The sequence below is a fragment of the Anas acuta genome, chromosome 18, assembly GCF_963932015.1.
Source record: "Anas acuta chromosome 18, bAnaAcu1.1, whole genome shotgun sequence".
Taxonomy (NCBI): domain Eukaryota; kingdom Metazoa; phylum Chordata; class Aves; order Anseriformes; family Anatidae; genus Anas; species Anas acuta.
Window position 1 is genome coordinate 1,187,680 of NC_088996.1, and position 22,928 is coordinate 1,210,607.

Here is a 22,928-nt window from a genome sequence, read left to right on the forward strand (position 1 = left end):
GCTCTCCAAAGAGCTAGTGAAGGCAGGCTGCAGGCAGAGTGGGGCCTCCATAACCAGCATGTTATAGCCACTGACTCGGCCAGAGGTTCTTCTGCAGTCCCCATACTGCAATGGGATTCCTTGAAGGATCTCCGTTGAGCAGCCCTGCTACTTTCCCTCAGTGAGTGCTGCAAAAGCACAGTCTGAGCAAGGGGAAGAGTCTTTCTGGAAGCTTCTGAAGGTTGGAGTAAGTCCTGCCTCTGGCTTCATCCTCGCCACAGAGGGAGGCAGTTGTAAAATTGTACGCTTTCAGGGCTACATACCATCTTTTCATTTGTTGATGTCCAAGGGAAGGGATGTCCCCACCCACCCCAAACAGACCGCTGAAGCACCTGTGCAGCTGCCATGTTCCCAATGGGACAGCGTGTCCCAGGAGAGCAGAGTGAGCACCCAGGCACTGGTTTCACTCACTGTCATTCCACTGGCTTCAGAGGGGTCACTCTTGATTTATACTCTTACAAGTGGGAGCACACTCAGGCCTGTTTCTGATTTTTCACATTTCAGCTGACAAAGGAGCTGTGCCGGAGCAGGCCTTTCTGGGATAAGAATAGCATCTGCCATCTTAGGACACAGCACAGTTGTCCAGCTCCTACATGGCAACGCATTGCAGTGAGATATAGAAGGCAAGCTACCCGCTGAGGAATGTCTTCAAGCGCTATTAGTGGAAGCATATCATCTACACAAGCAGGCATGGCTTCACACAGGAGTCTTGCAAGAGGCAGCTATTTTTAGCTTTTGACACTGCCGATGAAGGGAGACAAATGGCAAAGTGATCCTCCTGGCACAGGCAACCTCCAGAGCTCTCTGAGCAAGCCCCTTCTGGGAATGACTCTTGTCAAGGCTGCAGGGCCTGAGGGTGCAGGAGATGGGGAGTGCTGGTGCACTCCCAGGAGGGAGCTGTGAATTTGCTGGGGACACGAGGCCTCGGTCCCACCAGCACTGCCCAGCTGCACTTACAGCAAGTTGTCCCTGAGGGCGTGCACCTGTCCCTGAGCTTAGGACATTCCGCTGCCTGATTTATCTCCAACCACATCCCTGAGCGCTAGGGAGAGAACAGGGGGCATGGAACTTTGTGTAAGTGAAGGTTACGGTAGCTCAGAAGAGAACAGACACAGTTATGATCTGAGAGTTGCTTCATCTTCAGTGAATCGCTCGCACTTTCCTATCAGTACCTCTTGTAACATTTTCTTTTGTACAAGTCATCAAAGAAACTTTTCCAGATGCCACGCTTACCAGTGTGTCCAGGAGTCATCCGTCGGCTCACTCTTCTTCTTGGCTGCTGTCTTCCCTATGGCTGGCTTTTGCTGGCTACCTTGTTTTGTTCTGATGTCATGACACATCCTTGAGCTCCCACAGTGGAGCCAATGCAAAGCAAAGGAGAGTGCAGGGTCTGAAAAGTAGGTTTTCAAAGAGTCTCAGAATTTTATGCTTGTACAGATTAGCCCTGCCATTACAGCTAACAGAAATGCTCATGCAATGTGGTGTGCCATCTAGACTCTACCCATCCCTACCTGAAGCTTTGGAGAAGCCTGCAGGTGTGTGTGGACAGGGATTCTAGAGCCACACAAGAGGAGCACTGAGCTGAGATATGTTTGGACAGTCCAGGCTCACCACAGAGACCCCATCCATGATGGCAGAGCCAGGCACTCTGTCAGGCACAGAGCAAGACTGCAGAGGATGAGGAGGCATGAGAAAGATTGAAGTCTGCTAGGAAGCCACGGGGAAAAAGTATGCAGTGTCTTGAGAAGGGAGAACTAGTCTGGCATCTCTGCAAAGTATTGGGTAGCTTTCTTAAGGTCCTTGTGATTGAAAACCTAAAGAACCATCTCCCATCTCCCCTTGCTCTCTCAGACAGTAGTGACAGCAGTGGCAGAGGTTCTGCTCACCAGTCCTCCCTAGTGACACTGGAAGCAAGCTAGGCTTCCTTGCAAGAGCTGGTGTGTTGGTGAGGCTGCACTTGGGAGCCAGGTTGGGTGGATATTCGTCCATCCATTGGATAATGCTGTCACAGACATACAGCTGTCAGTTGAAACTTCCCAGTGGTGTGAGTGCCTGCTTGGAGGCAGAACCCCCTGTATGGACTTCTAAAGCTTGGACCAAGAGGCCAGTCTCAGTCCTTATCACTTCCCATCACCCTTAAGGAGCTCCAGTGGCAAGCTCTCCATTGTAAATATCGTAAGTCAATCAGGGTTGAAAGCATTCAGGGGCTACCCGCTTGGGCACAATTGTTTTCTGCACAGCTTCCATCCCTTCAGCCCACAGCACCAGCCTCACCCCCATCCTTTCTCACCTTTTAGGCTTAGTGATACATGGAGGATCCACCTCTGCTTTTGAGCAGCAGCCCTTGTACAGTAGACAGAGGTGGAAGCACATGGACCCTCGCGAAACATCAACACATACATTGTCCTCTGCTCCTGCATCGGCTTCTTGCTTCCCTTTAGTGCCAGCTGAACCTCACTCCTCAGTTACTGCTAATGTCTTTCTCATCCACTCTGCATCAGTCCACACCAAGGGCTCCTGCAGTCGGGAGTCAGTCAAGGTAATGGGCTGCGAACACTTCAGACAGGGGCAGTGTGGCAACAGCGGGTGCAATTGTGCAAATTTCTACTCCTTAAAGGATCACCAAATTAACTTAGTAGTCCTCAGTTACTACTAACCTGTCTTTGATTCACAGTACAGCCCTGCAGAGCCTTCTGACAGAATCCTCCAGGGTTGTGTGGTCTTCCTGAAAACAAGGGACAAAATTTGCTTGGAAGTACAGAACTGTCAGTTATGTGAAAGCATTTGTTTAGGCAGACATCTGTGTGCATGCCTTTAACGTACCATCGCAGCCTCCACGTGCCTTTTCAGCCAAGGCCTAACATTTCAGAATGCTCCAGCTGAGATGGCTGATAGAGCACATGAGACTGTACGTGCAGCTGTACATGCCCAGCGGTCCTCTTCTATTCAGATCAGGGTCTGAATGGAAGAAAAATTATTTGCCAATTTCCCCCTTCCCTTCTGACTCACATTGACCAAAATATTGCCAGCTTAGCATGTATTTAGGCTGAAGGGGAGCTTCAGGTATCTGAGGAAATAATGGAGGAACACAGCCATCAGCTTTCTTCTTTTCCCTTGCCTGTGGACTTGCCACACACGGCCTGACCTTTGAGGTGACATGCTGAGGAGGAGCATTCTTGCCACACAGTGTAAGGGAAATCAGCCCTGAGGAGGCCTCTTTCCACCCGATTGGCCCCTGGCAGGGCTCAGCATTTTGCCACACTGCAGAGAAACTATGAGCAGGTGGTGACAGCAGCTGAGCAAATCTAGAGTAAGAGAAATTGCACAATTTAGAGGCACCGTGGAAGAGTCATTACAGTGTGACAATTTCAGTGTCTGCTGAAAATTGTCTCTGCTGAGGAAATGTCTGTCCCATTGTAGTGTGATGCACTGTGACATCTGATAGCTTACTCAGAGTCTGGTGGTTAGGATTTGTGATTGCCAAGATCAGAAACAAAAGCAGGCGAAGCAAAGAGGAAAGGGATCGCTCCCTCTTGCAACTCACGTGGGCTGTAAGCTGTGCTGAAAGGACAGTAGCAGAAACATGAAGAATATGTAAGGGCAAGAGCAGTGCTTGAAGCTTGAAAGCATCTGTAGCAGATTCACCAAAATCCTAAGCTTATTCAGGAATAAAAAACAAAGAAGCCACTGTTCATAGTGTCTGTGCAAATTAATCTACGGTCTTTATTCTCTAGACATTGACATGGTTACAAATACATTGCAAAACAAAGCAACAGAGGGTTCACATTTTGTGCACCCCTCAGGCCACTTTGCTGCCATGTGACATCTTCACTCTTCCTCTTCTATCCTCCTATGAAACTCCCTGCTCTTCGCTCGTAGTTTGTTGACCTGTGACTCTGCAATGTCAGCCCGCTCCTCGGCTTCCTCAAGCTCGTGCTGGATCTTGCGGAATTTGGAGAGGTTGACATTGGACAGCTCCTCCTGTGTGGGGAGAGGAAGTTGGTGGTGAGGAGCACAGGTTAGTGGTTGTTCTGACTTGGCTGTTCATTTCCTTCCACATAATTACAAAAACATGTCTGATTTGCAAAGTGTTCCAGGTGTGTTTCATAAAACTGTTTATTTATAATTTTTTGTGTATGAAAATTTTAATCAATGTACATGTAGTATTATTAGAAAGAATTCCTTCTTAGAAATAACATCAGTTCAATGCCCCCAGAAATACTGCATACATTTGCCCTTTTATTTCCCTCATTTGATCTGATTCCTTTAGTACTTAACCACTACAAAAAAATATAAACATGTCAGAGAATATTTGGAGTCCTTCATTATTGACCTGTAGACATCCCAGGTTTCCCATATGCTTTTCCTCAATTAATCCTCTTACCGTCACTCAGAGTAATACTTACAGCCTCCTCAGATTGTCTCTTGTAGGATTTCACCTTCATCTGCAGCTTGTCCACCAGATCCTGGAGCCTGAGAATGTTCTTCCGGTCTTCCTCAGACTACAGTGGTTGGTAAGAAGGAAAGACAGAGAGCTGGTTTCCCCACACCACCAGAAAACATGTCCTCTTGGAGTTCATGGGAAAATGCTTTGGCTTTCTGTGAGAAGGGTGTGTCAGCACAAAGATGCCTCTTGCCTTACCTGGTAGGTCAGCTCCTTCACCCTCCTCTCGTACTTGCGCACACCCTTCACGGCTTCAGCACTGCGCTTCTGCTCAGCATCTACCTCCCCTTCCAGCTCCCGCACCTGCAATGAGAAGCTCATGTTTGGAGATTTCCAGGTGGCTCCCTTCATGACATGCTCCCTTGTGCACAAATACCAGCCCTACGCACCCTGGCCTCCAGCTTCTGGATTTGCTTCTTGCCTCCCTTCAGTGCCAGCTGCTCAGCCTCATCCAGACGGTGCTGCAAGTCTTTCACCGTCTGGTCCAGGTTCTTCTTCATTCTCTCTAGGTGGGCACTGGTGTCCTGCTCCTTCTTCAGCTCTTCCGCCATCATGGCCGCCTGGAGAGGCAAAGCAGCAAAGCCAAGGTGGGGCCAAAGATATTTTGGGAAGAATGCATCCATCACCCTCAGTGACAGAGTTCCCCAACTCACATCTGTGATGGCCTTCTTGGCCTTCTCTTCAGCATTGCGGGCTTCCTGGATGGTGTCTTCCATTTCACTCTGAATTTGGGCAATGTCTGTTTCCAGCTTCTTCTTGGTGTTGATCAAGCTGGTGTTCTGTGCAAACAGAGATTGTAAGACTTGTATTCTGAGGCCTGAAATACCAAAGCTACAGCCTGAGCCAACTCTTTCCTCTTCAACCTTTAAATTCAGTGTTTGGAATTCTTTATTAGAGAATTGTTTACCAAATATCAGTGGTGCACTTAGGTGATGGGCTGTGACCCTGTTTCCATTGTGGACAGCAGTATAGAGGCCATTGTAGACCATTGTCCCGCGTCACTCTCTACTACTATAACAGTCATCTGTGTTAAATGTCTAAACAACTGGTTTGGGCAACAAAGCCTTTACCTGGGTATGGAGGAGCTGCACACGCTCGCTTGCATCCAGAAGCTCCTGCTCAGCCACTTTCCTTGACCGCTCCGTCTGCTCCAGGGCTGCCCGCAGCTCCTCAATCTCAGCCTGCAAGAGGTTTGCTCTGCGCTCCACCATGGCCACCTGCTCCTTCAGGTCTTCCTGCGTCCTGAGTGCATCATCCAAATGTATCTGGGTATCCTGTAAAAGAGGCAAGAGAAATGACAAGGCAGCACAGCACACTAGGGTGCCAAAAATGTTAGAGAAGCCTTTCTTGTATGTGTAGCTTTGCTGAATTGACCTTGAGCACTGCCTGTGTGTTTCTCAGGTTCTTTTGTGCCTCTGCAGCCACACGGTTGGCATGGCTCAGCTGGATCTCCATTTCATTCAGGTCTCCCTCCATCTTCTTCTTCAGCCGCAGGGCTTCGTTCCTGCTCCTGATCTCAGCATCCAGACTGCTCTGCAAGGACTCCACAATTCTGAGGTGATTTCTCTTCAGCTGGTCGATTTCCTCATCTTTCTCTGCGATCTTCCTGTCAATCTCAGACTTGACCTGGTTGAGCTCCAGCTGGAGGCGCAGGATTTTCCCCTCTTCATGTTCTAGGGAGGCCTGGGCAAATGGTCACAAACATGTATAACATGGGTAGAGCTACTTCTTGTTTGCTTGATAATTACAGAATTTTTCAGAGAACCTGGTGTGGATGTGCTCCACAGCTAGAACAGAAGGGGGACCGTCCACTACTTAGCCACGTTTCCCCACTGCTAACGTTTCTAGTGTGGACAGCAGTGACTATGGGCACATACCTCAGCTTCCTCCAAGGCAGCCTGGATTTCAGATTTCTCCTGCTCAATCTGCTTCTTGACTTTCTCCAGCTCGTGGATCGCCTTTCCTCCCTCTGCAATTTGCTCCGTGAGGTCAGAAATCTCCTCTGTAAGGAAGGGTGAAACAAGGCATGGTCAGACATAGGGCATAAAGGGAAAGGCCCTGACGCACCAGGCTGACAGGTCTCTTCTCATCACTGCGGGCACTCACGTGTGTGGAGTGGTGGGTAGACAAGCTTGGGGGAAAGCCTGGCCAGCAGCAGAGGGCTAGGGACTTACGCTGCAAGTTCTTGTTCTCACGCTTCAGCGTTTCCAGGTGGTCCAAGGACTCCTCATAGGCATTCTTCATCTTAAACAGCTCTGTGCTGAGAGAGCGAGACTCCTTCTGGGAAGCTTCCAGCTCAGCCTGTGTTTCCTCGTACTTCTGCTTCCACTCTGCCAGGATCTGAGGAGCAACAGGGTGTGAGTATGGATGTGGCAATTGTGAGGAGATGCCCTGCCCGTGAAGCACAGGGCCAGAGGCCAGAATACCTTGTCAAAGTTCTTCTGCTTCTTGTCCAGAGCTGCGCAGGCAGCATTTGCTCGCTCTACGTCAATCATCAGGTCTTCCACCTCGTTCTGCAGCCTCTGCTTTGTCTTTTCCAGGGAAGCACATTTGGCGTTGACAGCTTCAACGTGTTCCTCTGCATCCTGCAGGCGCTGTGCCAGCTTCTTCCTGGGAGGTGATAAAAAGCTCGTAGTTAGTGATCAAAGAGGAATGAGTATGCTCTTTACAATTGCACGCTTAGTCATTTTGCAGTCTGTGGACTCCAATCCACAAGGTCCATAGATAAAGTTTACCACATCTGTCATCCTTCCCTAAAGCAACCCCATGACTTATTTCTTTGAATATCTTGCTCTTTGTTTCCAAGGTCCTTTCTGAATTTTCATTGCCCCTCCTGCTTGTTTGCATCCTGTCACCACCTACTTGGCCTCCTCCAGCTCCTCTGTGCGTTGAATAGCGTCTGTCTCATATTTGGTTCTCCACTGGGCCACTTCGCTGTTGGCTTTGGACAGGGCACGCTGCAGCTCACCCTTGGCTTCCTGCTCCTCCTCATATTGTTCCCGGAGCAAGTCACAGTCGTGACGAGCAGACTGCAAGCCATGGGCCAGGGCATTCTTGGCCTGGATTTAAAATTATTGCAATTAGGAGTAGCTGTATTCTGGGAAATATTTTCATACTGGTATTTAAACACTGGAATATCTTCCAGGAAAATAGCAATCTACACAGTGCACGGAAATATCAAGCCAAAGACTGATCTAGTGCAGGAAGCCAGGAGTGTGCACTGACAGAGCAATGATATATAAACTTTATAAAATAAATATACATGAAGTGTCTTCACCTTTATCTCTTCCTCTAGTTGTCGCTTCAGTTCCTCAATCTGTTGGGTGAACGCCTGTTTCCCTCTAGAAAGCTGAGAAATTAAAGCATCTTTCTCCTCAACCTGGCGTGCATATTCACCTGGAAAAGTTTGTATTTAGAATTTTTTTAATGGCCAAATTAAATAAATTTGAAATGAAATAAAGCCATGTAAAGGATTCTTCCATTTCCAAACTAAAGATTTGTTGCCTTACCAGATTCTGTCTGTAGACGAGCTCTTTGAGCACTGAGATCACTGATCATGCGTTGATTCTGCTCTTCCTTTGTTTTAAATTCACTTAGTTGGTCTTCCAGAGTGCGGCACATCTTCTCCAGGTTTGCCTAGTTGGAAAACATACATTTAAAAATGTGTTAATACCTGGACTCTGCCATATTTACAGCAAGAAAATGTAGCCAGGAGATGCAATTTACATATCTATGGACAATACGCATAAACCCAGGATGTATATATTAATTTAGAAGAAAAAAGTTGTATTGTAACCCAGTGATGTTTAAGTATAAAAATAAAAATAAGTATTACATAGTTTACAAAGTACTAATTAAAGTATTTCAGTACCTTGGCTTTAGAAACAGACTCCATGTTACTGGCCAAGTCATCTATCTCCATCTTCAGCTCACTCTTCTCCTTCTCCAGCTTCTGCTTGACTCGTTGCAGGTTGTCGATCTGCTCCCCAAGCTCAGCTGTGCTGTCTGCGTGCTTCTTCCGCAGGGTGGCAGCTGTGGCTTCGTGCTGCAGCGTGGCCTCTTCGAGGTCGCGGCGCATCTTCTGAAATTCTGCCTCACGCTTCTTGTTCATCTCAACCTGAGCTGCTGTAGCCCCTCCGGCTTCTTCCAGGCGCTCGCTGATCTCCTCCAGCTCCCTGGAGAGGTCAGCACGGTGCTTCTCTGCTTTTGCCCGAGAGGTTCGCTCTGCCTCAATTTCCTCCTCCAGTTCCTCGATACGGGCCTGGGGAAAATGCGAGACCCTTCACACCCATGCCTTCCTTGTACTGATGTCCTTCTGAAGGGTGGAGGGGAAGGACCAGAGACTTGCCTGCAGCTCCTTAATCTTCTTCTGCAATTGCATGCCAAGAAGTTGCTCATCTTCAATTTTGCTCTGGATCTGGCTGATTTCAAAGTCTTTCCTTTGCACAAAGCATACAGTATCACACTCTTAACATCTGAATAAAACTACCTAATAAATGCACCTGACCTGCACTCAGGTGTCCCACAACCACACTTACTTCTTCAGTTTCTCATCCAGCTGCTGCTTATCATTTTCCAAATCCATTATGCTATCGTGGGCCAGCTTCAGATCTCCCTCAAGTTTCCTCTTAGCCCTTTCAAGGTCCATGCGCAGTTTCTTCTCTTGCTCCAGGGACCCTTCCAGCTAAACACAACAACACCATTAATGCCAGGCAGGTTGAACTCCATACCTGTCCTGTCTCGCTGGAGGCACATGTGCTTACATCATCCACTTGCTGCTCCAGCTTGGTTTTTGCTTTGGTCAATGTATTGACTTTGTCCTCTTCAGCCTGCAGGTCGTCCAGTGTCTGCTGGTGGGCCTCTTGGAGGGCTTTCTTCTCTTTTGTCAGTTTCACAATGGTCTCATCCAGAGCTGCCATCTCCTCTGTAAGGTTTTTCACCTTTGACAAGAAGGGAGCAAGCGTAGATAAAAAATGTGGTTTAAAACTTCATGCTGTGTAACAGACTACAATTCTTTCTCGAGTGTGAGTGATGTCTTCTGAGTCTTACCTTGTTTTCGGTAGCATGTTTTTCCTTCTCAACCTTGGCCAAGGTTAACTCCAGGTCATCAATGTCTTTCTTCAGCTCTGAACATTCATCCTCCAGTTTCCTCTTCTTGGCTGTCAGCTCAGCATTAATTTCCTCCTCATCCTCAGCCCTCTCAGTCACCTCCTTTACTTTGGCTTCCAGCTGGATTTTGGTTTTGATGAGCTGGTCACACCTTTCCTCAGCATCGGCTAAAGCGTCAGCTTCCTGATCGTGAAAATGGACTTTTTTCAGGATATGACTTTTGGGGGGATATTGTGGTTCTCAGCTTAAAAATTTAGAATCTTAATAGTTATTTTATGGTTAAATATCTGTTTTATGTTCCAACAGAAAGTATGTGCTTGTAGGAGTTTTAAGTAGCAGACCAAAATCTTTCTCGATGCAACCGTTTGCAGCTTCCTCACAAGAGGGAACAGCAGGGGAGGTGCTGATCTATTTTCCCTGGTGACCAGCAATTAGACATGGCATGAACCTGATTCAAGGGTGGTGCAGACTGAGTATTAGGAAAAGAATCTTTTCCAAGAGAGCGGTCAGGCACTGGAACAGGCTCCCCAGGGAAGTGGGAACAGCCCTGAGCCTGCTAGAGTTCAAGAAGTGCTTGGACAATGTTCTCATACATAGGGTTTTATTTTTGGGAGGTCCTTTGTGTAGCCAGCAGTTGGACTTGAAGATCAACTATATGAAATTCAACAAGGCCAAGTGCTGGGCACACCTGGGGTGCAACAACCCCAAGCAGCACTACAAGCTGGGAGATGAGTGGTTGGAAAGCTGCCTGGCAGAAAATGACCTGGGAGTTGATAGTAGATAGGACCTTGGTTGATAGTCAGCTGAATATGAGCCAGCAGTGTGCTCAGGTGGCTAAGAAGGCCAACAGCATCCTGGCTTGTATAAGAAGCAGTGTGGCCAGCAGGGCTAGGGAAGTGACTGTCCCCCTCTACTCGGCTCTGGTGAGGCCTCACCTCGAGTACTGTGTTCAGTTTTGGGCCCCTTGCTACAAGAAGGACATCGAGGTGCTTGAGCAAGTCCAGAGAAGAGCTACAAAGCTGGTGAGGGGTCTGGAGAATGGTTTACGAGGAGCAGCTGAGCAAGCTGGGATTGTTCAGCATGGAGAAGAGGAGGCTCAGGGGCAACCTCATGACACTCTATAGATACATTAAAGGAGGCTGTAGTGAGGTGGGGGTTGGTCTATTCTCCCACGTGCCCGGTGATAGGACGAGGGGGAATGGGCTAAAGTTTCATCAGGGGAGGTTTAGGTTGGATATTAAGAAGAACTTCTTTACTGAGAGGGTTGTTAGGCATTGGAATGGGCTTCCCAGGGAAGTGGCTGAGTCATCATCCTTGAAGGTCTTTAAAAGACTTTTAGATGTTGAACTTAGTGATATGGTTTAGTGAAGGACTTGTTAGTGTTAGGCCAGAGGTTGGCCTAGGTGATCTTGGAGGTCTCTTCCAACCTAAGTGGTTCTGTGATCCTTGCGGATCCTTTCAACTCAGGATATGCTATGATTCTATGATTGTTTGATAAGTCTCACACATGATATACATACAATCATAGAATACCCTTACTTGAACTTTCTGACAGTATCTAGTTATGTTTTTAAAAGCATCATTTAATGAAGTACAAAGTAATTGATTTAACTTTTACTTGGTATGTGTCTTTTGAAAATTTAATTGTAAACATCAGTCTTGTAGCCCCTGTTAAGTTAGAATGAGGCACACTAGCCCTACTCACAGCCTGCACTTGAAGCTGCAGATCATTTTTCTCCTGCACAAGCTTCACCATTTTCTCCTCCAGCTCCTTCCTCTTTGCCTCAGACTTTGCAAGTTCTTCCTTGGTTTTCTCAAACTCTTGTTTCATGTTGGCCATCTCCTTCTCAGATTCTGCACTCTTCAGCAAGGGCTTGATTTTGAAGAACAGCTTCATCCAGGGCCAGTGCTTGACATTCATGAATGCACGAATGTTGTACTGGATGCAGAAGATGGACTCTCTGAATGGTAAGTGAAATAAATATTAAAAATTTAGGCACAGATGACAAAACATACATTGAACTTGATTTAAATAAATGTTTACCTCCTCTCCACCATTTTCTGGTACTCCACTCTCATTAGGAAGCCCCTGCACCTGGCTTGTGTGCGAGTAATGAGCTGCGCCAGCTTCTCATCCCTCATCTCTTCCAAAAGGCCTATCAGCCCGGCTTTGAAGAACACCTTAGGTAAGAACATAAAAATAGGTACAGTCTATGTGCTTGCTGTTCACAGTAGCCCATATCCTGTCTGCCATGGCAGATTATATGGGAAGTTAGAGAAAAAGCAAAACCACGAAGAATGTAGGCAGTGATGGATATATTATATCCATTATATCCATTATATCCATTATATCCATTATATTATATCTTCAAGAATCCTGGTCTGGTTATTACAGTCATATTACTGCAGTTGAAGAACTATAATAGCCAGATTTATTCATTTGTTTTTATTAATCCTTGATTCTTCTATTCTACAACTTTGTCTTCAATTAGGAACCCTGAATTAGAATCATCCTATGACAATGAATTTCACTGTTTTATTGAAGTGGTGAGTCAAAAAGTATTTAGTTGATATGTTTTAAACACGTCAGTGTTTGATGATTTCACGTGCTTTCTAAAATATCTCTCTTAAGCTATACAAAACAAAAACATGCAGTACTTGAAATAAACAGTTTTGGTACCTTGGTGTGACCAAACTTATATTGTGTGTGGTCTATATCAATTGATCCAAGAAGTTTCTCACAAGCCTTCTTGCTGTCAATGAACTGTCCCTCTGGAATAGCACTTGCATTTAATACTTTGTATCTGGGGGAGAAAATGGTAATATAAGGAGGTCTGTTGTTGAGACTAATTGACTGATACACTACAAGAAAGAGAACATAACTCCACTGCTAAATGTAAATGTTAGAGAAGGTTCTATTCACCAGAGGTGAATTTTAAATTTCATAAGCTACTTAAGATGGCCAAAATGATTCAGGAAGGGGAAGCAGTCTGACCTCTGTTTAAAATCTGCATACAAGACTCTGTTGGGAAATCCTTTCCTGCAAATTCTGATCCCTTCCAGCACACCGTTACACCGAAGCTGATGCAGCACCAGCTCATGTTCCATGGCACCTAACAATTCAGAGCACAAATGAATGTTGTATTCTGTAATACATCAGGGAAGATCAGCACCATATTGAAGACTTCCTGTATGTGAGTCTCTTACCAGGTGTTTTTGTTTCATTTGGGATGATGCAGCGTACAAAATGGGGGTGGGTGCTTCTCAGATTTGTCATCAGCTTGTTTAGATTTTCCTGGGAGAGTCATTAACAAAAGTTTATATCAGCAAATGTAATTTCCACTGTAAGCATCAAGCAATCTGTACCGAAATAATGTGTTATCAAATATTAGCTTGCAGAATCCTGAACTGAAGCCACCTGCACCAGTTTTCTGACTTTCCATGTATCTTTGTTATTATTAACGTAAGGTATTAAGTTTGTCTGTTTAGTCTGTAGGAACTCTGTACTCTTAAACATACAGTTTTATGACATTTCACTGACTCTAGTGAAATACCTTCATTAGAAATTATATCCATCTTCCATTATACATTCCAGGAGAGATATAGTGATACTTCTCAGATGCAGTTTGAAGCATACTACAGTAGACATTTAAGATGAGTCATATGGTTCACACTACATAGAACCTTCCTATTTTCTCCACTAAAAGCAAAAGGAACAGGCTGAATTTTGTGTCTCAGTTTCATGTTTTGTTTGTAAGGTAAGGTGAGATGAGAATAAGGTAAGATGAATCCCAGGGCTGGTCTGTAACTAGTATCTGTATAATTATTTATAAATAAATAATTATTGTCTATAATTAGAGTAGGTAACCCCAGAGGACATTTCGGACTACCTAAATTAAGTAGTCCAAACCTTAGCACGTCTAAACTTTAAGAAAGTCTGAAAACTTAAGAGCAATGCAACCTAAATGCAGCAAGGATCACCTCTTATTTCTTAAAGTATTACTAGCTTAAACACGGGCTTATTACATTATTTTTGAATGATATGTGCTGGCAATAATTTCCCACTTGCAAGGCAAAAGCCTTGAAAACATAGCCTAGATCTATGATTATTTATCCTAGGTTGTATACACAAAGTCCATGTCATGTTTCAGAGAACTGGCTAGAGGTTATGTCAGGTAATCAAGAATCATATGACAACAGATATGTAGGACAAATTAGGCTGGATCAAGAAGAGAGCCCTAAGTGAATATCATAATAAGTGAATATCATAATAAGTGAATATCATAATAAATAGCCTCAGGAGAGACTCAGCATATTACCTGACAGAAGTGTATAGAACAGCCAGGCAGCAAAGCTTGGCTATGAGAAAAAACTGCCAGATATCTCACATCTTAAAAAATCGTATCCCAAGGTTTATTTCAATCATAACTGATGCATGAATCATGAAAAAAATGCTAGAGATACAATCGGAGCAAACAGCTCACCTCCAGGCCTCTGAGCAGAAACAATGTTGTTAAGGGGTAATAAAAGGTTCTGAAGCAGAGGTAGACATCTAAAGGAAATTTGTGTCTTCTAGGTATATTTTAGAAGTTTTCTGGAGAAGTGGACACAGCCATATGTTGTGCATTCAATAGAAAAGAGCATAAATAAGTTACAGTGGGTTTGCTCCTCTGGCCCAAGAACATCTTTTTTTTTTTTTTTTTTTTTTTTTTTTTTTTACACAACTAAGCCAAAAAAGGCAGGTTATTTTAAGTGATGAATTTCCTCCTTATATTAGGAAAAAAAATATTGAACTTTGTACTGCACCCGGAAAAGAGCGGAGACCGTCTGGAATGAAGAACCCTTCTTCTTGCCACCTTTCTTGCCAGCACCAGCACTAGCCTCTGCAAAAATTAAAAATATATAAAATAGATTTTATATTTTTTTTATTGCCTCTTACAATTCCTTTTTCTAAGCTGTACATCACTGAAAATATGACTTTCATAGATCTGACCTGCTTCTGCTCCACCATAGTTGGCAAAGAGTAAGGCCAGTGTTTTCAGTGAAGACTTCTGGTATAACCCAATAACAGTTTCATTCAGGGGGTCCTTGTTCTTCTCAAGCCAGCCAGTGATGTTGTAGTCCACCGTGCCAGCATAGTGTATCAAGGAGAAGTGGGCCTCAACCTTGCCTTTGGTAGGCTTGGGCTTCTGGAAATTGCTGGACTTGCCCAGATGCTGGTCATAGAGCTTGTTCTTGAAAGAGGTGTCAGTTGCCTTGGGGAACATGCACTCCTCTTCCAGGATGGAGAAGATGCCCATGGGCTGGAAGAAATACACAGGAGAGACAAATTGCTATTTAGTTTTATGGGCAATTACGGTCTTTATCTAGTAAGAGTAGCAGAACACAGACATAAGTGTTCATCAGAAAAAGTTATTTTTCAGTCACATTTTATGCTAGAAAATGTAATTAAACATATTGACAGTTATGTTTGTTTTGTTTTTTTTTTACACCAAATGATTCATAATGATAAATTGAAGTTCCTTTAGTTTGTGTTGAAAAGTTTCTTTATATAACCAGGACACTACCTTCTTATTCAGAGGAACACAAACATATACAGATGTCATAAAAGTAATTGAACCAAAATGAGTATACAGTACACCCCTACAGAAAGGACAGGCACCTATTCTTTGTTGCATTAAGAAGAATATTATCAGCAGGTTGATGGAGGTGATCCTTCCTCTCTACTCAGCTCTGCTGAGAAACATCTGAAGTGCTTTGTCCAGTTCTGGGCTCCCCAGCACAAGAAAAGCATAGACATACTAGAGTAAGCACATTGAAGGGCCACTAATATATTTAGACTGGAATATCTGACATACAAGTAGAGGCTGAGAGAGCTGAGACTGTTCAGCCATGAGAAAAGAAGGCTCAGGAGGATCTTACTAATGTGTATAAACACTTAATGGGAGGTGGGAAGGAAGATGAAGCCAGTCTCTTTTCAGTGGTTCTCAGTGACAGTACAAGGTGCCACAGGCACAAATCGAATTACAGGAAATTCCATTTAAATGTAAGAAATGCTTTTTTTTTACTGTGAGAGTGGTCAACAGTTGGAACAGATTCCCCAGAGTATCTATTCTTAGGGTATCATCTGAAATATTCTAAACCAAGCTTTACATGGTCCTGAGAAACCTGTCCAGTTAACGATGCTTTGACCAAGGGAGTTAGATTAAATGATCTCACAGTTCTATGATTATAATTTCTTATCATCCTGATAGCCAATGAACGTTAAATTCCATGCTCAATATGAATACCTCCTTATTCTAAGTCAAAGGATGCCCATTAAGTGTGACTGTTTGTAATCAGTGATGCATTTCCATCTTCTATGTTTATTTTACGAGTGATATATCTATTTTGCTGTAGGAGCACAAGTCAGTTGGAGCTGAAAGGTGAGCTGCAGAGTTTTAACTGGAAACTGTTTCTATCTGTTTTGGGAAAAAAAAAAAAAAAAAAAAAAAAAAAAAAAAAGTTTTATTGGGAGTTTAACAATCTTTTTGCACTTCAGAAAATACCAGTTCAAATCTGCTCTGTGACATCACCACACCACCTTAACGTCTCATTTGACAGATAAAATAAACTAAACAGCTAAGTATTCTTGAATAACAAAATCTGAATATTTGGACATGAACATGAATGATCCCTTTGAAAAATTAGACCAAGTAATTATAATATTCCCATGCCCATACCTTCTCAATGAGCTCAATGCAGGCAGCCAGGTCCATCCCAAAGTCAATGAATGTCCATTCAATCCCTTCCTTCTTGTACTCCTCCTGCTCCAGTACAAACATGTGGTGGTTGAAGAACTGCTGCAGTTTCTCATTGGTGAAGTTGATGCACAGCTGCTCAAAGCTGTTGAACTGGAAATAGAATGAGAAAGATCCATATCTGCAAGATGCAGAAGTAATTGCAAAACCTTACCCTTTAAAAATAAGGAATGCAGTTACTCTGTTTTCATAGTGACTGAGCATTTCTTCAGTCAGCTTTATATCTATATAACAAAATAGAGAAACGCATGACATTCATTGTTCACGATCATATTTTTCTCCTTGATAAAACTGTGAAAATAGAATGTATTTCCTATATTATCTTAGAACAAATTACAGAAAAAAAAATACAAAGTTAGGCCTATTATGATGTATGTGCTTTATACGGTCTTTAACTTGATCTTTTAAACTAAGAAATTTTTCTGCTTAGGCCTTTCTGCTCTTTTGAGCTTGCACATCTTGAAAATGAGGCTATTGTTATAAGAAAAGTCCTTTCAAATGTCATTTCTTACTTCATGGCAAAAAAAAAAAGGCAATTAGCTACAAAAAAAAAAAAAGTGTTGATCATATGTGTTCTTTAAAAATATGTCTGAGAGTTGTCAGAACACCCAGCTGTCATTTCTAAGCAGCTCTCTAAGCAGCTCTTACCAAATCTTTGTTACTCACATCAAAGATCTCAAAGCCAGCAATGTCCAAGACACCAATGAAGTACTGCCTGGGCTGCTTTGTATCCAGCTGCTGGTTGATACGAACAACCATCCACAAGAACATCCTCTCATAGACAGCCTTTGCCAGAGCACCTACAGCATTGTGAACCTAAAACAAAAGTAAATACCTGAAGTTACAACACAGAGCAGAGGAGAATCAAATGCATATTAATTAAAAGCATGGTTCCAGGTTACCATGTTTCTCACCTGCTGCACGGTTTGACCCTTGGTCACATATTCATTCCCAACTTTGACTCGAGGGTAACACAATGCCTTCAGCATGTCAGCTGAATTCAGGCCCATAAGATAGGCAGCCTTGTCAGCAACTAAATGGCAAAGATAGATAGAAAAAAAAAAAAAAAGAAAAAAAAAAAAGAAAAAAAAAAAGAATTTTGTGTCATATAGATTTTGCATCTCTAAGGGCTGCAGTGTTCAGGTTTCCATGCTTTGAAATATGTTGAAAGAATGTCACAGATATAATCTGTGTAGCATCAAAGTCATAATTATACATATTGAACTTTTCTGAAAGAACTTACATTTGAAGGTCTTCATTGAAGCATGCAAAATGCAATGAAGTTTTTTCAAAAAATTCCTAGCACAAAATTGAAGCCTGCAGCTTGTTAATCTGAATATTTCTTGTATGTGTGTAGCTCAGAAGTTGCAGTGACCTCAGTCAGATAATGAGCTATACTCAGAAGGTGACAAAAAACACCCAAATATTTAGAGTGGAACACAGAGGATTTATCTGTACTCTTTAGGATTCAGCATCTACAACCCTTTCTGAGCTTTGGTTTCTACTTCTGATCTTCTGTAAAATTCATAGGTTTTCATCCTTTTTCAGACATGACTATGGCACTTCCCAACTTCTGCCTAGTTCTTTAAAACGAGAAGGCTCAGAAAACTGGAGGCATGGGTTCTAGCTCTTGCTCTGACAGAGAGGAATCAAATCCACCTCTCTCATCAGAGTTCCCTGGACATCAGACAGGTGAGGGTGAATGAAAATATGGCCCTCTATCCTTTTAGAGCTGAATATCTTTATTGTTCCACAATGAGTGCAAGGCATTCTCAATAAAAATATGACTAATAATGTTACAGTAAAGGCATCCACAGCTACTAGCTTCCTGGCACAGTTTAGAAGGCAGTTTAAACTGAAAATTTTTCATCATATGGGATACATAAATCCAGAGATTATACATCAGAGAAAATGATGTACTGTGAGAAGTAAGATTTTTTTTCTTACTTGCTGTTTTCCTTGAAATCCTAAAATCTAATTTTAGATCACTCTGTGTCTTTCACATACAGAGTGTCTCAGAGTTATAATTTCTGAGTTTGACAATACCTTCTGTGCCATCTGGCTCTGCCTGCTCCTCTCTCTGTTTCTGCTTGAACTTCAAGTTGCCGTAGTGCATGACAGCCCCTGTCAGCTTGTAGATGGCAGTCTTCTCGTCAGCAGTGAAGCCCAGGATGTCAATGGCACTCTGGTAATAGAATCAGTAAAGTGGAATATTTGCCTGTTATATGATGTATGACCTGTACCAGCTTACCTGTTTCATAAATTACTTACATCTGTAGCCATCAACTCCTCCTTGTCATCAATGCTGGGAACAGTGATCTCACCTTGACTCACAAAAGGGTAGTCATATGGGTTGGTGGTGATAAGGAGCATTTCTGAAAACAAATATTGATGGGTTAAATTTCATTGTTTCTATAGTGTAATTCATTGTTGCTCAGTGATCTTTCTCCAAAAAAGCTCACTGATGCCTCCTACCAATTAGCTCTGGCTTCTTGTTGGAGGTGACCTGATAAAAAATGTGGTAGCTTCTTTCTGCCTTGAGCTGGAAAGTGACTCTGGACTTCTCCAGCAGATCTGGCAAAGCAGGAAGAAAGTGCTAGGAATGAGACAGCACACGGAGGTAGGAATTTAGGAAGGGATGTGATCATGCCAGGATGTCACTTACAAGTTTCAATGTCAGCAGAAGCCAGTTTGCCTGTGGCCCCAAAGTGGATTCTGATGAATTTGCCCTGTTGAGGGGGAAAAGAACCACTTCAGCCTAGATGGATTCTTTTGACATCTCTTTATGTAAGAATGTCGCTAGGCTCATCACTACTGTTAGGAGGGATTTTGTCCAAAGCTACAACTCACAAAGCGCGAGGAGTTGTCATTCCTCACAGTCTTGGCATTTCCAAATGCCTCCAGCAGTGGGTTGGCGCTGATGATTTGATCCTCTAGTGTTCCCTACAGGACAATAATTATTCCTAGTTATTACTTTTCAAAAATGAGGAACAGAGAAAAGCATTGATTTGAGCCCCTATCTATAATTTTACCTGCATTTTGCCAGACTGCTCCTCCTTCTTCTTCTCCCCACTAGCTGCAATTGTTGCAAAGTACTGGATGACGCGCTTTGTGTTCACAGTCTTCCCTGCACCAGATTCTCCACTGCCAAATGAAATAGAGAAGCAGGGAGAGTGTGGTCAGGAAGCAGGTCTCCTGGTTCCCTGTAGCCCTGCAGGGACCTGAGCAAGAAGTGTACTTACGTGATCAGGATTGACTGATTCTCGCGGTCTGTGAAAGAGGTAGAATTAAAGTTTTTAGCCATTGTCCTGAATAGAACTGTGTTAGTTGACTGAAAAGTAAATCTGTAAATGTAAGTTGGGGCTTCTCCAGAAAGTCCAAGCGGTAACTTATAGAAGACAGTACTGAATTTCCTTCTAACAGTAGTAAGTATAAGCTCTGCTGGACCCATACAACTCTCAGATGCACATGGTCCTCAGACAAAGTCTGTAGGCACTTGCCCTTCACACAGTTCTCATCAAGGAATCAAATCAAACTGACTACCTGTGCTCAAAGCAAAGATTGTATGGTGTCATACAATCATACATACCATATTGTATGGTATGCATACAAAGATTGTATGCTTTCTGTTCTCTCATTGAAAAAAAAAAGAAAAAAAAAAAAAGGAGGGGGGGGGAAGGATATTATGAGCTCAGTATTATGTCTGTGGTGGGAAAGTGTAGAATAGGGTACAATAGTACACAGTGCTGAATCTATGCATGTTTCTGGTACAGTTTGGCTTGCAGTTGTCAGTTTCTCTCACTTAGCTCCATGGGATTTGTAGCTGCCTTGTCCTGTGCTCCAGTAAGAGCCACGAGGCTTTTTGGTTCAGATTGCTTTGAATGAGATCAAGCACTCACCAGTCAGCATGAACTGATAGGCGTTGTCAGAGATGGAGAAGATGTGTGGAGGGGCCTCCTGGCGCTTTTTGCCTCGGTAGGCCAACACCACCTCCGGGTTGTACACTGGCAGCCACTTGTAGGGGTTGACAGTGACACAGAAGAGACCCGAGTAGGTCTGCGAGGAAGGGAGACAGCACGTTGGCTTCTGCTCAGCCTGGCACAGCAGGCCTTCCAGCTACCCAAAGGAAGAGAGCTGCTGGTACTTACGTAGATCATCCAGGCTGCATAACGCTCTTTGAGGTTGTACAGCACAGCGGGTTCGTGGAGGTGGGTCATCATGGCCATGTCCTCAATTTTATCATACTTGGGAGGGTTCATGGAAAAGATTTGATCTTCCTTCACGGTCAGAGTCTGCCAAGGAAATGAAAGAATATGTCTGCATATGTCAGCTAGAAGCTCAGTGTGAATCAACTGTTGATCTGAAGTTTCATTTTCTCTTACCTCTCCACCTTCAGTTTTCACAGTGACCTTCCCTGTTTCCCTGCTCTGGATTGTCCCTTTTACAAAGGATTCCTTGGGATGGGCCACAAAGACGGATGACTTGGCATCAAAAGGTTTGTTCTGGGCCTCAATTCTTTCCTTTTCTGACTTTCGGAGGTAGGGAGCCGCCTCCCCAAAAACAGCCATCTCCGCATCTGCAGAGGCCATGTCTGTGCTTTACTGAAGACACGTCAGCAGAAGACTCTAATGGCTAGAAGTAATATGGCATTGATTATTTATGTCTATTCTGTAAGATTGGGAAATCTTTTATATCCTGTTCTTTGTTTTCTCATCACAATCTAATATTTAGAACAACTATAATGACCTAACTGAAGATCCTAATCTTTAGGTTACTTAGAAAATGAGGATATAATTGATGTAACTTAGGTCTTCAGACTTCTAGGAGAGCAATATTTAATCACCTTTCACAACTGAAAGTTTGGCATTTTAAGAATATCATGTCTGTAAGAACTACCGAAGCTACTCAGCAAGTTTTAATGACATCACTATCAGAAGTAGAAATACAGGTGGAACATTTTGTTTAAAAGAGTAAATGTGAAGAAACGTTTTTGAAAATCTGTAGTATAGGAGACCTACGGTCCTGGAAAATATTGAACCAATGGGGCATTTGCTTATTAACTAGGATGGTAAAAGGAAGGCCTTGGGAAATTAATGAATTTTGCTACTGAAGTTGCCAACAGAAGAAAAAGGCAAGTCTTGTATATTTTAATATTCTGCCATAATTTAATTTGTTTATACATTTGTTGTTCTTAAGTACAATATCTAAATAATCCCAGCCCCAAAGTTCTGACTTGAGTAAAACAAAATTCAAGCACTGAAATTGGAATTGCTATGCTTGTATGAAGCTCCCAAATAAACACTTCCTTAAAAAAACATCCAGGAGCAGGTGAGTTCTCCAAATTTTAGAAAATAAAAATATGTCTTTAGATGCCTTGTTAAACATGTGGATAGCTAAGTTAGCCAACTGCAATTGAAAATTCCCTAGCTACATTAGTGAAATTTATTTCATCTGTTCAACAGTTAAGTCTCTTTTTTCTTCTTTTTTTTCTTTTTTTTTTCTTTTTTTTTTTTTGTCTAGATAAAGAAAATGTGTACCTGAGAGAGCCCTGCATTTTACAAAGATGGTTAGAATCTCTGTATGCTCAGATGATGTATTAATTCATACTTTCTGAGGTAGGATGTACAGTTTTGCACTTTTTCCACCTTTGTTCATCTTGGTACCGTTCTATTGCTGCCACAAAAATGATGTGAAGCCAGCACGCCTCACTCCCTGTTTGGTCAGTTAAGTAAGGTGAAGAATATCCCCATGGGAATTTTCTGGTCTTACATCAGTTGCCAGAGGATTCGAACATGGCCACTTGAAAACCTTACCAGCTGTGGGTACCCCACCACCTGCCTACTGTAATCATCCTGGTTTTGAATATAGGGTGAAACAGTGACCATTCATGCAGCCATACAGAAATCCCACCCAAAAAGATCTTTCTCTGCCCTCTAAGAATTAATAAATCAAATTCTTACCTCTCGTGACACCAGGTGGGTGTCTTGCACCCTGGCAGCTGGTCAGTACTGCAAAACACAAATGGCAATTCCCTACTTGATGGTGCACATAATTCCAGAGTGAAAATGTGCAGATGTCTTGAAAGCAGATTTAAAACTTGAGCTGAGAAATTGAGTCCACTCATGGAAATGAGCACTGGAGGCACAAAGAATGCTGTGGTACATAAGGGCACCATCTCCTTCCTGCAAGCCTGCAGACCCCATATGCTTACCTTGAAGCTTTCCGCGAAGACAGGGCAGACTTGCTGCAGGGAGATTATATACGATCTCATTTGCAGATGCTACAGATGCCTACTCTTTCTTCGGTCAAAAAATTTTTGGCAAACCTTCTTTGGTAAAGCATTGTCTGGCAAACTGAACTAAGGGCATAATTGTCATTTGACATGACTAGATATAATTAGAATATTTTGATGTCTTACTGACTATATGAATACATCTTCTATAAACAATCTGACAAGGGTGTTAAGGAGGGAATCTGGACTAGTCAAAGCACTTAGAGAACTTGGATGCAGGACTTATTGCTGACTTTCCCACCGA

General features: G+C 43.2%; 1 protein-coding gene across 1 annotated transcript; it reads right to left on the reverse strand.

The window, feature by feature from the left end:
• Positions 1-3,729: 3,729 nt before the first annotated feature.
• Positions 3,730-22,400, reverse strand: LOC137841838 (myosin heavy chain, skeletal muscle, adult-like). The gene is made up of 39 exons (XM_068655235.1): positions 22,353-22,400; positions 20,775-21,024; positions 20,541-20,684; positions 20,292-20,448; positions 19,635-19,662; positions 19,425-19,536; positions 19,243-19,335; positions 19,058-19,121; positions 18,868-18,966; positions 18,664-18,767; positions 18,439-18,577; positions 17,307-17,425; positions 17,059-17,208; positions 16,315-16,485; positions 14,586-14,895; positions 14,399-14,475; positions 12,800-12,887; positions 12,588-12,705; positions 12,273-12,396; positions 11,637-11,773; positions 11,298-11,553; positions 9,533-9,775; positions 9,247-9,423; positions 9,022-9,167; positions 8,832-8,922; positions 8,355-8,744; positions 7,993-8,119; positions 7,761-7,879; positions 7,346-7,542; positions 6,910-7,093; positions 6,658-6,823; positions 6,361-6,485; positions 5,858-6,166; positions 5,554-5,757; positions 5,137-5,262; positions 4,873-5,043; positions 4,682-4,786; positions 4,446-4,541; positions 3,730-4,020 (listed from the first exon to the last, which is right to left on the reverse strand). Exons 2-39 carry the CDS (start codon positions 20,979-20,981, stop codon positions 3,868-3,870), a joined length of 5,826 nt encoding a protein of 1,941 aa, XP_068511336.1. The 5' UTR covers positions 20,982-21,024; positions 22,353-22,400; the 3' UTR covers positions 3,730-3,867.
• Positions 22,401-22,928: the final 528 nt, after the last annotated feature.